A 15,768-nucleotide genomic window follows, 5' to 3' on the forward strand; every position below is an offset into this window, starting at 1 on the left:
AAAGGCCATAGGGTCATACATATGTCTAGGATACTGGAAAAAAAAAAAAAAAAAAAAAAAAAAAGGACTGTACTTAGGGGTTCTAATGGAGGAGCTGAGATTATGGGAAAAGATAGTACTGAGTCAGAAGGCCATTCTTAGAGCATCATCAGGAAATTGGCTTTTATCTGTCAGAAGCTAGAATGTTCACAGTGTGTTTATCTTTAAAAAATACATTTTGGCTATCATAAATATGGCTTCTAAGAACTTAGTGGAACATGTGTCCTTATTACATGTTGGAGCATCTTCTGGGTATATGCCCAGGAGTGGCATTTCTGGGTCCTCAGATACTACTATGTCCAATTTTCTGAGGAACCACCAAACTGATTTCCAGAGTGGTTGTATAGCCAGAAGCTGAAAAGAACCCAAATGTCCCTCAACAAAGGAATGGATACAGAAAATGTAGTACATTTACACCATGGAGTACTACGCAGCTATTAAAAACAATAAATTTATGAAATTTTTAGGCAAATGGATGGATCTGAAGGATATCATCCTGAGTGAGTCAACCCAATCACAAAAGAATACACATGGTATCACTCACTGAGAAGTGGATATTAGCCCAGAAGATCGGAATACCCAAGATACAATTCACAAACCACATACAACTCAAGAAGAAAGAAGATCAAAGTATTAATTCTTGGATCCTTCTTAGAATGTGGAATGAAATACCCATGGAGGGAGTTACAGAGACAAAGTGTGGAGCAGAGACTGAAGGAATGACCATCCAGAGACTGCCCCACATGGGGATCCATCCCATATACAACCAGCAAACCCAAACACTATTGTGGATACCAGCAAGTGCTTATTGAAAGGAGCCTGATATATCTGTCTCTTGAGAGGCTCTGCCAGTGCCTGATAAGTACAGAAGTGGATGCTCACAGCCATCCATTGTACTGAGCACAGGGTCCCCAATGAAGTAGCTAGAGAGAGTACTGAGCTGAGGGGTTTAATTTGAGTTAATTTTATATCCAGCTACTTCACCGAAGCTGTTTATCAGGTTTAGGAGTTCTCTGGTGGAATTTTTAGGGTCACTTATATATACTATCATATCATCTGCAAAAAGTGATATTTTGACTTCATCTTTTCCAATTTGTATCCCCTTGATCTCCTTTTGTTGTTGAATTGCTCTGGCTAGGACTTCAAGTACAATGTTGAGTAGGTAGGGAGAAAGTGGGCAGCCTTGTCTAGTCCCTGATTTTAGTGGGATTGCTTCCAGCTTCTCACCATTTACTTTGATGTTGGTTACTGGTTTGCTGTAGATTGCTTTTTATCATGTTTAGGTATAGGTCTTGAATTCCTGATCTTTCCAAGACTTTTATCATGAAGCCCTTGTTCCTGTGAAGGATCTATGCCCCATAGGAGGAATAATATGAACTAACCAGTTAGTCCAGAGCTCCCTGAGACTAAACCACCAATCAAAGAAACACATGGTGGGACTCATGGCTCTGCATATGAAGCAGAGGATGGCCTAGTCAGTCATCAATGAGAGGAGAAGCCATTGTTCCTGTGAAGGATCTATGCCCCAGTATAAGGGAATACCAGGTCCAGGAAGCAGGAGTGTGTGGGTTGGTGAGCAGGGGGAGGGGATAGGGGGTTTTTCAGAGGGGAAACCAGGAAAGGGGGTGATAATTGAAATGTAAATAAAGAAAATATCTAATAAAAGAAAAATAATGCTCTGAAAAAAATACATTTTGTTTGCTTACTGAGAACAGATTATACATTACTTCAAGCCATAATAAGAGTCTATGCTAATGCATTACTACTGATAATAGTAATCATAACAGCAATCACAAGCATGCACAAACAGAACATTCATTATTTAACAGGTAATTTACAAAGTTATCTCAATTTTCATAAATTACCATTATCACTATATTTAAAATATAAAAATAGCAGCTTGTGGAAGTCTAAGTAACCATCCTATAATTACATAGCTGGGCATGTTTTTTTTTTTTTTTCAAAAGAAAATGAATGGAATCATTTCTCTTTTCCTACCTCAATCTTGGTAAGTCCTAGGAGGGCAACAGCCGCACGAATGGTACTGCTCTCCAGAGTACCAGAGATAGCCCTTCGTTCATATTCAAGTGTTGACATCTGTTGCTGTGCTGCAAAAGCCAAAGCCTTTTCCTTTGCTTCATTAGTCAGTGGTATTTTAAGGTCCATATCAAGGATTTGATTGGGTTTACAATTCAAATAAAGAATTGGATCCTCTTTATCTTCTGGGGAAAGTAAAAATATCCATGAATGTAATGAACATTAGTTTCCTTGGTACTGCTATCAAGCATGAATTGTGAGGTTAGAAACATAAAAAATGCAATTAGTTATGATGTTCATTAAACAGAGGAAAAAATCAGTGGATAATAAATTTCTATTAATTGGAAATAATGGATTCAAAAAGATGGAACACAGGGCCCCCAATGGAGAAGCTAGAGAAAGCACCCAAGGAGCTGAAGGGTTCTGAAACCCTATAGGTGGAACAATAATATGAACTAACCAGTACCCCCAGAGCTCCTGTCTCTAGATGCATATGTAGCAAAAGATGGCCTAGTCGGCCATCACTGGGAAGAGAGGCCTCTTGGTATTGCTAAGTTTATATGCCCCAGTAAAGGGGAATGCCAGGGCCAAGAATTGGGAGTGGCTGGGTAGGGAAGCAGGGTGGAGGGAGGGTATAGGGAACTTTTGGGATAGCATTTGAAATGTATATAAAGAAAATATCTAATAAAAAAATCCAAATTAAAAAAAAAGTCCCACTTGACCAAAAACAAATAAATAAATAAAACATCAAAAATAAAATATTCTATATTGGTATTCTCTAAGAGAAGCTTTACTCTAACAGTGCATTGTTAAAAATATCAAGATGCTCAAAACATAGTGTACTGTGATCTTGACAAAGCAGTAATAGCAATTCTAATGAGGACAAGTTAGGACAGATTCTCACATGAAAAATGCACTAATCCTGTTATGCAGTGAGGTCACTTTCTTCTACTGTTAATGATATATGGAATGTACCTATCCCTTTCACAAGAGAACAAAACCCACCAGTTATAGGATCATGCCAGTATATCTACAGGGAAAAATCTGATCTTAAGATAAAACAAACAAACAAAAAACAAAAACAACAACAATGAAAAAAGAAAAAGAAAAAAACTGCCAGGCACTGGTGGCTCATGCCTTTAATCCCAGCACTTGGGAGGTAGTAGCAGGTGGATTTCTGAGTTTTAGGTCAGCCTGGTCTACAGAGTAAGTTCCAGGTCAGTCAGGGCTACACAGAAAACCTTTTCTTGAAATACCAAAAAACAAACAAACAAACAAACAAACAAAACACACACAAAAAACCCCAAAAAACAAAAAACAAAAGCAGAAACAAAAAACATAAAAACAACCAACCAATCAAACCCTAGATCTTTATCTTACATAAGAAAATCCTCTTTTCCATGATGAAGAGATTTCTTTTTAAAGTATTATTATCATGAACTAACAAATATAATTTCCTTGCCAACCTAATAAAATAAAATATTCAATCTTGTATTTGCTGGCAAGATCTGTGATTTTTCAAAATCAGTGGCCATTCATATCTCTCAGTTCCTTTTCTTTCCAATCAAAATTTATGGCTGAAAGTTCATATTCAGCCTTAGTTTTTATTTCCACACTTACTGGAAAGAGTTACCATATATATAAGGATAAGGTAGAGGAAATGGAAATAAACATAAAAATGATGCTCTTTAAGTATAGGCAAAAAGTAAAACTTTGTTTATTAACAACCAAACTCTTTCAATGCTAATGCTAGGAATCAACAATCAGACATAAAAACAAAAGTCTAGATTATGAAAAATACAAGAAGTTTTGAAAATGTAGTGATTATATAACAGAAGTGCATAGGTTTATTGAACAATATTTGGTATAGTAAATTCCAATATTATCTGAAGACTGAAAACAGATTTTTAAAGAAGCCACTAATCACATTTTTAATTGCTAACATAGTGCTTTTTTATGGGTAAAACCATAATAAAGTTAGAAGAAGGCTTTCTAAAATATGACTGCATGTTGGAGAAAAGTGCTATAAGGACGTTCACATGACCATACAAGTAATAATCCCGTTTGTTAATATAACAAATGAACAAAACATGTGCAGTGTACCTTCTAGAGATGTGCTGTAGTCAATTGGACTTGGAGGCTCCAATGGAAGGAAATTGGAAGGCAAGGGTATCAAACCTCTTCCTTCTATAATGTATATCAAATCTCCAATCTAAAATATAAGCATATAATAATATCAATTTTTAAGTGCTTGCAAAAATATAAACCATATTCAGGTTACAGTGAAAATCTATATGCTTTCTAGGAACTTTCTTGCATACTTTTCTGAATAAAGAGTACTAATCATATAGCCACAACCAAACATAAATATAGCATTACACTAGCCTTCTATAAAGATATAAAGTTGCATAAGAAGATCCTAGAAATTCTTTATAAATATTCTTAAGAGGTACTCTTAAAATGATCATGTGAACATGAAAGAATTTTGGAGACCCCAAGGAGTTTAGGTCAGGTAGGATGGGGGAGTGGGGACATCCATGTTGAGATGGGGGTGGGGAGGAGGTATGGGATGTGGAGCTGTAGGAGGGTGGACAGGGGTTTGGGGGAGGAAATGTGGAATGTAAAAAAGATAAATTAATTAATTTTTAAAAATGAATCTTTGTCCCTATCCTGTAACAACATAGCAACAACTACATTATTTCTTCTAAACTTTCTTTCTCTTAATCTTCCTCCTTGTTTTCATCTTAGCATATTATTATTATTATTATGTAATTATTCAAAATCATGTGAATCTATGAGTCTATTTTTAAAGTACATTTTTAAAGTAAATATCTAAAATATTTTGGGACACATTATTAGCTAAGAAGTACAAACTACTAAACAGATAAAGCTAAAATAATAGTGGGAAACACATAAGGGCACCAACATGATAAACTGAGAAATTAATAGTGGTGAGCATGAATGTATTTGTTGTTTTCTTAGCAGCTATAAAACCTTAGGAAAACCAGATCTTTAGATTGCATTTTATTTCTCTGGACAGCTAGTGTTTTTTGAAGCCCACATCATAATATAAAAGCAAGTTGAAGAAAAAAAAAAGATTGTCTTCTAAAGACATACCAGAAAATGACAGTGGGGAAATATTATATCCTGATTCAAACAAAGAATCTGGAGGAGGCCTTTAGGAACATAAAAATGTCATGCTTCCACATGGAAACCTTCAGTGGCCCCTAAACTAACCAGCTTGAAACTCTGCCAGACCAGTTCCATCCAAGTCAGGTCCATATGCCATCACAGTTGATCTGCCTGGGACAGTCTGCAGATGTGAGTTGCACTCAGTCTTGAGCATCACTGTCTAGCTCTGGGCTAACTCTTCAGTCTAGAGGAGCCTTGCAAGACCGAAGATTGTCCAGCCTCCTTGTGGAAACCTTCAGTGGCCCCAAGACTAATCAGCTTGGAACCCTGCTCTACCAATCTATACCAGTTGGTTCTGCAGTCCAACTGGGACAGAGCTTGCAGAGTAGAGTCTGACCTCAACACCCCACTCTCACCAATGGACAAGCCAGAGACTCAGAAACTAAACAGAGAAATAATGAAACTAGAAGATTCTATGAACTAATCAGATTTAACAGATATCTACAGAACCTTTCACCCAAAAACAAAAGAATATAACTTCTCGGCAATTCATAGAACCTTCTCCAAAACTGACCATAAAACTGGGCACAAAGCAAGCCTCATCAGATATAAGAAGACTGAAATAACTCCAGGCATCTTATTTGATCACTATGGATTAAAGCTGAACTAAACAACAGAAGCAAAAAGAAAAGCCTACATATTCACAGAAATTGAAATCTACTTAATAATCAGTGGATCAGGGAAGAAATAATAAATTAAAAACACTAGAATTCAATAAATATGAGGGCAGAACATTCCCAAAAGTATGGGACACTACAAAAGCAGTGATAAGAGAAAAGGTTATGACACTAAATGCCCTCATAAAGAAATTGGAGAATTCTCATGCTAATGAATTTAAAGTACTTCTGAATGCTGTAGAAAAAATAAGCAAATACACCCAAGAGGAGTAGATGGCAGGAAATAAACTCTGGGATGAAAGTATAATTAATTAGAAAAAAGAAAACAATAAAAAATAATCAAAGAAACTAAGAGCTGGTTCTTTAAGGAAAATCAGTATGGACCAACCACAAAATTCTAACAGAGAACTCCTACAGGTGAAACAACTTCAGCAAAATGCCTGGATACAAAATTAATTCAAACAGATCAGTAGCCTTCTTCTTCCAAAGTGATAAACCAGTTGAGAAAGAAGTTAGGGACACAGCACCCTTCATAATACCCACAAATAATGTAAAATACCTTGGTCTAACTCTAACCAAGCAAGTGAAAAACCTATGTGACAGTTTTCTGAAGAAAGAAATTGAAGAGGATATCAGAAGATGAAAAGATCTCCCATGCTCATGGATCTGTAGGATTAACAGTGAAAATGGTCATCATTCCAAATGCAATGTACAGATTCAATGCAATCCCTACTAAAAATTCTTTACAGATATTGAAAGAACAATTCTCAATACCATATAGAAAAAACAAACAAACAAAAACAGGATAGTTAAAATGATGCTGAACAACAAAAGAACCATCTCCTAATTTCATCGATTAGTTAAATTTAGTGAACACACATATATATGAATGTGTGTCTATATATTCTGAGGATTCTAAAAATTCCCCATTCCCAAGATCAATATCGTACAATCAGTCTCTTCCTGAATTAGTCTCCTCTCTCTTGTCTTCTCTTTCCTTCCTCCCCTGAATTGTTCTCTCCTTTCTTGGTTTTAAGAACCAAGGTGCATGAATGCCACAGGGACAAAGAAATTAATTCCAAAACAACTTGTGAAGTTGGAAGCAGATCCTTCCTCAGATAAATCTACAAGGAGATGCCAGTCTTGGTCAGTTCCTTCACTTAATATTTAAATAGACCATAAGTAGAGGATTCAGTATGACCAGGTCTATGACCCACAGAGACTGAGACAAAGCCACTTATTGCAGTTCTAATTCCATGGAACTTCCATAAGCAGCTTCCATAAGATTTATCTACAAGTAGTGGGACTCTTACTATCATTCAGAAAGAGATTCTTCCCTTGGTATTTGAGGACTAAAAGCATGAATTTTTCTGTAGTCCCAGTTATTTAAATGTTGCCTTTAATGTTTACTTCATAACAGAAGCAACCCATAAAGGAAGAAGCACAGCATACAATTCTGTACTTACATCTTTGTTGCTCAGGATGATGGCACAATAGCGAACATGCATGTCAAAGGGAAGATAGTAGACCTCCAGACTTGAAGATGTTTTTGGTCTCAGGGAAAGTGTTGTTGATGAACAGAAGAATTCTCTGATGAAGTTAGACTTAATTGCTATGAAAATATGAGACAGAGAGAGTTAATAAATAAACTATTCAAACAAAGTATTATTTTATAAATAACATTTTAGGATGTATAAAATGTTGAAAACAATGTAACATAATACATACTGTTAATAAGAAACTACTGGTAATATGATCTCCAGTTTTTTTATTAGATATTTTCTTTATTTACATTTCAAATGTTATTCCAATTCCTAGTTTCTCCTCCAAAAATCCCCTAATCTCTCCTCCATCCCTCTGTTCCCAACCCACCCACTCCTGCTTCCTAGCCCAAGCATTCCGCTATACTGGCACACAGAAACTTCACAGGACCAAGGGCCTCTCCTTCCATTGATGATCAACTTGGCCATCTTCTGCTACATATGTAACTAGAGCTACAAGTCACTCCATGTATTTTTATTGATTGGTGCTTTACTCTCAGGGAGCTCTGGGGGTATTGGTTAGTTCATGCTGTTCTTCCTAGGGGGCTGAAAACCCCTTCAGCTCTTGGGTACTTACTTTCTCTAGCTCCTTCATTGGGAACCCTGTGCTCCATCTAATGGATGACTATGAGCAACCACTTCTATATTAGTCAGGCACTGCAGAGCCTCTCAGGAGACAGCTATATCAGGCTCCTGTCAGCAAGATCTTGTTGGCATCTGCAATAGGGTCTGGGTTTGGTGGTTGTTAATGGGATGGCTTCCCAAGTGGGACAGTCTCTGGATGGTCATACCTTTATTCTTTGCTCTGAACTTTGTCTCTTTAACTCCTTCCATGGGTGTTTTGTTCCCCCCTTCTAAAATGGATAGAAGTATCCTCATTATGGTCTTCCTTCTTCTTGAGTTTAATGTGTTTTGCAAATTGTATCTTGGGTATTCTGAGCTTCTAGGTTAATATCCACTTATTAGAAAGTGCATATCATGTGTGTTTTTGTGATTGGGTTACCTCACTTAGGATGATAGTCTCCAGATTCATCCATTTGTCAAAGAATTTCATGAATTCATTGTTTTTAATAGCTGAGTAGTACTTCATTGTGTAAATGTACCACACTTTCTGTATCCATTCCACTGTTGAGGGAAAACTGGGTTCTTTCCAGCTTCTTACTATTATAAGTAAGGCTGCTAGGAATATAGTGAAGCATGTGTCCTTATTACAAGTGGGAGCATATTCTGGGTATATGCCCAAGAGTGGTATTTCTGGATCTTCCAGGAGATCTATATCCAATTTTCTGAGGAACTGCCAAACTGATTTCCAGAGTGGTTGTACCAGCTTGCAATCGCACCAGCAAAGGACGAGTGTATTTCCCTTATGAATATCAATGCAAAAATACGGAATACAATTCTCTCAAACAGAATCCAAGAACATATCAAAACAATCATCCATCATGATCAAGTAGGCTTCATCTCAGGGTAGCAAGGATGGTTCAATATATTGAAATCCATCAACATAATTCACTATATAAACAAACTCAAAGACAAAAACCATATGATCATCTCATTAGATGCTGAGAAAGCATTTGACAAAATCCAATATCCCTTCATGATAAAAGTCTTGGAAAGTTCAGGAATTCAAGGCCCATATCTAAACATAATAAAAGCAATAAACAGCAAACCAGTAGCCAACATCAAAGTAAACAGAGAGAAACATGAGGCAATCCCACTAAAATCCGGGACTAGGCAAGGCTGCCCACTCTCTCTCTACCTATTCAATATAGTAGTTAAAGTCCTAGCCAGAGCAATTAGACAACAAAGGGAGATCAAAGGAATACAAATTAGAAAGGAAGAAGTCAAAATATCACTATTTACAGATGATATGATAGTATATATAAGTGACCCTAAAAATTCCACTATAGAACTCCTAAACCCAATAAACAGCTACCATGCAGTAGCTGGATATAAAATTAACTCAAACAAATCACTGGCCTTTCTCTACCCAAAGAAAAACAGACTGAGAAAGAAATTAGGGAAACAACACCCTTCAAAAGAGTCACAAACAATATAAAATACCTTGGTGTGACTCTAAGGAAGTGAAAGATCTGTATGATAAACTTCACGTTTTTGACAAAAGAAATCAAAGAAGATCTCAGAAGATGGAAAGATCTCCAATGCTCATAGATTGGCAAGATTAATATAGTAAAAACTGTTATCTTGGCAAAAGCAATCTACAGATTCAATGCATTCCCCATCAAAATTCAAACTGAATTCTTCACTGAGTTAGAAAGGGCAATCTGCAAATTCATCTGGAATAGCAAAGGAACCTAGGATAGCAAAAACTATTCTCAACAATAAAAGAACCTCTGGTGAAATCACCATCCCTGAGCTCCAGCTGTATTACAGAGCAATTGTGATAAAAACTGCATGGTACTAGTACAATGACAGGTAGATCAATGGAATAGAATCGAAGACCTGGAAATGAACCCACACACCTATGGTCATTTGATCTTTGACAAAGGAGCTAAAATAACCTAGTGGACAGATGACAGCATCTTCAATGACTGGTGCTGGCTCAACTGGTTGTTAGCATATAGAAGAATGAGAATTTATCCATTCTTATTTCCTTGTACAAAGCTCAAGTCTAAGTGGATTAAGGAACTCCATATAAAACCAGAGACACTGAACTTTAGAGGAGAAAGTGGGGAAAAGCCTCGAAGATATAGGCACACGGGAAAATTCCTAAACAGAACAATGGCTTATGCTTTAAGACCAAGAATTAACAAATGGGATCTCATAAAATTGCAAAGATTCTATAAGGCAAATAACACTGTCAATGAGACAAAAATGCCAACAACAGATTTGGAAAAGATCTTTATCAATCCTAAATCTGAAAGGGGGCTAATATTCAATGTATATATAAGAACCCAAGAAGTTGGACTCCACAAAACCAAATAACCCTATTAAAAATGGGGTACAGAGCTAAACAAAGAATTTTCAACTGATGAATACGGAATGGCTGAGAAGCACCTAAAAATGTTCAATATCCTTAATCATCAGGGGAATGCAAATCAAAACAACCCTGAGATTCCACCTCACACCAGTCAGAATGGCTAAGATCAAACACTCAGGTGACAGCAGATGCTGGCGAGGATATAGAGAAAGAAGAACACTCCTCTATTGATGATCTCAAGTTTCACATAACAAAATATATAACTATGTTCACCTATCAACTATTCCTTAGTAAATGATCTGATGAAAGATCTTAGTACTATTTAAATTTAATTCATGTATGTATGTATATATATGTATATATATATATACACATATACATATGTATAACAGCCCTTGTTGAATTTCTAACTGATGGCTTATTAAGCAATTCACATAATAAAACATAATGGACAATTTGAGTTGACAGTAACTACTATAACCACAAAACTTTATTCATATTTCTTTTTCAGTAGTTTTAAAAGATATTGACTGATTCCTGGAAAGCTACTGTAGCACAATGATGATAGGCAAAACTTAATCACTTCATCTGAACAAACACTCTGTGACAGACTTCAGCAGAAGTGAAGTGCCATGTTTTATGATACTAATCTAATATATGCTTAATCATTTCTTCTCTATCCTTTAAAACTCAGTTATTAGTTTTGAGAAGTGTCAGACCTACAGAGATCCTACTTATAAGATTATATGCCAGCTGCCTCAAGTAAGATACTAGGGGTAGGGAATCAGTAAACAAAAGACACATGAATAAAATGGCTTGGAAATATTCCATGTTTCAGCTTCTATTTGATGGTAAGTGTTACAACTGACTATTGCTGTAATTATGATGGTTAGATCTGAAGATATGGTTAACCAGAACATTTCTACATTCAGTTTCCTATTGATCATTCTGCCCATCTTTTACAATATTTTTCATAGCATATTCAAAATCTTAATAGAATATGGTCAAATACAATGTTCAAACATCATCTTCTGAAAGTCAAATCTGAGTTCTTTGTGGCCCCCTTTGTGTAACTTTGTCCATCTTTTTGAGACCTATATTTACTTAATAATACTAGGTGAAAACAGTATTTTCATAATTCTAACTTCAAAAATGCAAGGTATTTAAGTAGGTTTAAATGCCAGAGACTGATAAATACAGTGGCACATGCTCATAGCTAACCATTGTACTGAGCACAGGATCCCCAATGGAAGAGTAAGAGGAAGGTCTGAAGGAGCTGAAGGAGTTTACAGCCCCATGGGTGGAGCAACAGTGTATACCAGCCCGAACCCCCCTCCCCCGCAGAGCTCCCAAGGAGTAAACCACCAACCAAAGAGTATACATGGAAGTAGCCAGCATGCCTCATATGTAGGAGAGGATGGCCTTGTTGGGCATCAATGGGAGAGGTCCTTGGTCCTGTGAGGGCTCGATGCCCCCATGTAGGGAATGATAGAAAGGGGAGGCTGGAGTGCATGGGTGGGAGAAAACCCTCATAGAAGTGGGGGAATAGGGGTTTTGGGGGGGAACCAGGAAAGGGGATACCATTTGAAATATAAATAAAATACCCAATAAAAATAAGTTTAATAAAATTCAAAAACAACATAAAGATCATATATTTAAATATGTATCCTACATGCTAGTGGAAACAGACTCAGTAGTAAAAGAAAATGTTGGAGTAGAATCCTCAAAAGAATACTTAACAAAAAAGGCAGATACAAGTCAATCTGCATTTGGCCAGAAATTTTTAGAAGTCACCATTCTATTATCATAAGCAACCGTGATGAATATCTCAGTTCAGTTTTTTTTTTCACATAAAAATCAGATACAAGAAAAAACTACAAACAAACAAAAGCAAGCAAGCAAACAAACAAAAACCCAAGTGTTTCAATGAGATACTCACATGTTCTTAAGCCATTTTCAGCATGGGAAGAACTCTGATCAGCAGCATAGTCGCTACTCCTCATATGTCTGTCAGAAGAGGGAAAGAATATCTCTTTTATTAAAGATTACAGATATTCAATTATTATCACTATCTATAATCATAAGCAAACTCAAAAATAAGGCAAGAACAAATTAGAATTTTTTCATATTTCCACTACTTTTTGGAAACAGTTGTCTCATTGTATATCACTTGCTAGCCTACAGCTCATTATAAAAATCAAGATGACTTGGAACTCACAGAGATATCCCTTACTCTGACTCCTCAGTGCCAGAATTAAAAGGCATTTGCTCAAACGTTTAATATTATCTGTAAATTTTAGTGAAATATCCCATTAACTTTTAAACAGTGAGTCAAAAACAGGGTGTGTCTTAGAGCTAAACAGAAATTCTCTTCCAAAGTGATTGTAGAAAGAACTTGCCTTCCAAGGGGAGAAAATCTCTATAATCATTTTCATATTTTATCTGTTTCTTTAAAGATATGATATCTGGCAGCTTAGAATTTTTACTTGGAGGTCTAGAAATGACAGAGCATATCACAATCTGAGACAACTGTCTCTCTTCTCATGTTTTCAGGTATGCCAGACCCTTAATTTTAACCCAATTTATCTCTGTTACCATTCATGATTACTTTGATGAATAATCATTTAACCAATATTTACTATATATATATATATATAAACTAAATTTGACCCTGAAACATACTGTATCTAAATAAAATCTGAAATCCCTCCATTTCTGTTAATTTGATTTGAAATTAGGAGTAACATGTTCTTAGCAACATATTCTTCTTGATGTTATTTCCCACATTTATAATTATTCTGTGCTTTAATTCTACTAATACATATTTTGGTAGGAAACTTAAATGCTGTAATGCCTTTTGTTAAAAATTAAGAAACATCTAATATTTGGCATGTTTGATAGACACTAATTTTATACTGTTACAGGTACTATAGCTTGATACATTCACATGTAGAGAGCAGACAGAGTGGAAAGAATAATAAAGATTATTTTAAAAAATATTGTTTGAAACAACATGGATAACAAAATTTCATTTTCCAAACTGCCCATTAGAGGGCATTGTATATTGGAAGCTAGCCAACGTTAAATAAAATATTTATTTTGTTTCAAAATGATGTTATATGATTTGTAAAGATTTATCTTATGTATTTGAGTACATTGTCCCTCTCTTCAGACACACCCGAAGATGACATCAGATCTCTTCATGGTTGTGAGCCGCCATGTGGATGATGGGAATTGAACTCAGGACCGCTGTTAAAGCAGTCAGTGCTTTTAAACTTGGAGCTATCTCTGTAGCACACAAGATTTATTTTTAAGAAACAAAATCACAGACCTATGTCCAAAGTGCAAAAGATTTTCTTATTCATTTTGTATAGGTGTGTTTTCCTTATATACAATCAACAGCAGCTTATATAATCTACCATTCCCTGATTAAAAGTAAAATTTCAAAATAAGTTGTCCCAACTGTTCTTAATGACATCACTTAAAATAAAATAGATTTCTGCATGTAAAACATTGCCTAAATAAGTTTCATATTCTCACATAAGTTTCATATTGAAGGATGGGAGGAAGACTTAAAGGGGAAGGTGTGGAGGAATGAGGTTGGGGGTGGAAAGAAGGAGAGAGCACTGAGAGGGGCAACTGGATTGGGTGGGGGCAACACTAGATGAGGAAGAAATCTGTGACAATGGAAACTCTCAGGGATCAATGAAAGAGAACCTAATACTCCTAGCAATGGGGGTCATGGAACCTGAACTGGCCATCTCTTATAACCAGGTACGACTCCCAGTGGAGACATTGGGAAACTAACCCAGCTTCTAAACCTTAGACCTACAATTTGTCCTGTCTACAATATGTACAGGGATAAAAAAGATGAAACAGAATTTGAGGGAAGGGGCAATGACTGACACACTTTCAGACCAATGCCATGAGAGAGAATTCACCCCTGACATTGTTAATGATGTTCTGCTATACTTGCAGACAAGAGCCCATCATAACTGTCATCAGAGAGGCTTCACTCAACAGCTAATGGAAACAGATGCAGAGACCCACAGCCAAATATTAAACAGAACTTGGAGAATCTTGTAGAAGAGTGAGACAAAGGATTAAAGGAGCCAGAGGGGTCAAGGCCACTACCAAAAAACTACAGTCAATTAAGTTGGGCACAAAGTGGCTCATTGAGACTGAACTACTAACCTGAAAACATGTATGGGAAGGAACTAGGCATTCTACACATATCTAACCGCTGTACACCTGGGTCTTCATGTGAGACTTCTAATATGGGAACAGAGGCTGTCTCTCTGACTATGTTGCCTACCTTTGGATCACTCTTCAAACTGGGCTGCCAAGTCTAGACTCCCTCTGTAGCCAAAGATGTGCCTAGACTTACTGCAACTTGATATGCTAAGGCTGGTTGATATACATGGGAAGGCCTAGACTTTTCAGAGGAGGAGAGGAAGCATGGATCCAGGGGACAGGGGTGAGATAGAGGAAACTGGAGATGAGGAGGAAAGGGAAGCTGAGATCAGTATTTAAACTAAGTAATTTAGTTAATAAAATAAATGTCTCCCTGCTGCTTCCCCCACGACCAAAAAAAAATCTCAAGGCCAGAATTCTACCAAACTGCCAAAGAATAGCTAATGTTAACACTCCTTAAATTATTCCAAAAAATAGAACAGAAGGAACACTACCAAATTCAGGTTATAAAGCCATAGTCACCCTTATATTCAAGTCACAAAAAGATTCAATAAAGAATGGACATAATTTAAATGTAAAGAATATATATAATGTAATATAAAGAATGAACATAGTATAAAAATACTCAAAGGAATACTTGCCAATGGAATCTAAAAACACATCAAAAAGATTATTCACAGTGACTAATAGTTACAAGTCAGAGATGCAGGGATGGTTAAACATATGAAAATCAATCAATGTAATCCACTATATAAACAAAATGAAATAAAAAAGAAACAGATTACCCATCCATAAATGTAGAAAAGGCCTTTGACAAAATCTAACAACCACTTATTAAAAAAAAGTCTTGAAAAGATTAGAGATTAAAAAATATATATACCTAACCAGTATGAAGACAATTTATAGCAAGCGCATATCCAAAATCATTTCTAGCATTTATTTATTTATTTATCTATCTATCTATTTATTTATTTATTTATTTATTGGTAGAACAAAGTCATGATGAAAAAAAAAATACTGTAGTAAATCAAGTGCATATTTTCTTAGACATGAATATAAAAATACTGAAAATACAACTGAAAAAGAGTACACATGGCCGGAGGACAGAGGTCCACCCTGCAGGGAGCGCCATCTTGGCTCCAGGACTCCGCCGAACTTAGTCTGCACAGGGGAGAGTGAGGACCACAGAGGCAGACAGCTTCTGGGA

General features: G+C 36.2%; 1 protein-coding gene across 1 annotated transcript in view; it reads right to left on the reverse strand.

Moving 5' to 3' along the window:
* Positions 1-15,768, reverse strand: part of Cfap47 (cilia and flagella associated protein 47) — a 238,201-nt gene that overhangs the window by 90,198 nt on the left and 132,235 nt on the right. The window contains exons 40-43 of the mRNA XM_021153316.2: positions 12,307-12,374; positions 7,352-7,497; positions 4,180-4,288; positions 2,038-2,261 (exon numbers count right to left, since the gene is read on the reverse strand). Coding sequence (XP_021008975.2) covers positions 2,038-2,261; positions 4,180-4,288; positions 7,352-7,497; positions 12,307-12,374 — 547 coding nt within the window. The remainder of the gene's footprint in view (positions 1-2,037; positions 2,262-4,179; positions 4,289-7,351; positions 7,498-12,306; positions 12,375-15,768) is intronic.

The sequence above is a fragment of the Mus caroli genome, chromosome X (assembly GCF_900094665.2).
Source record: "Mus caroli chromosome X, CAROLI_EIJ_v1.1, whole genome shotgun sequence".
NCBI lineage: Eukaryota > Metazoa > Chordata > Mammalia > Rodentia > Muridae > Mus > Mus caroli.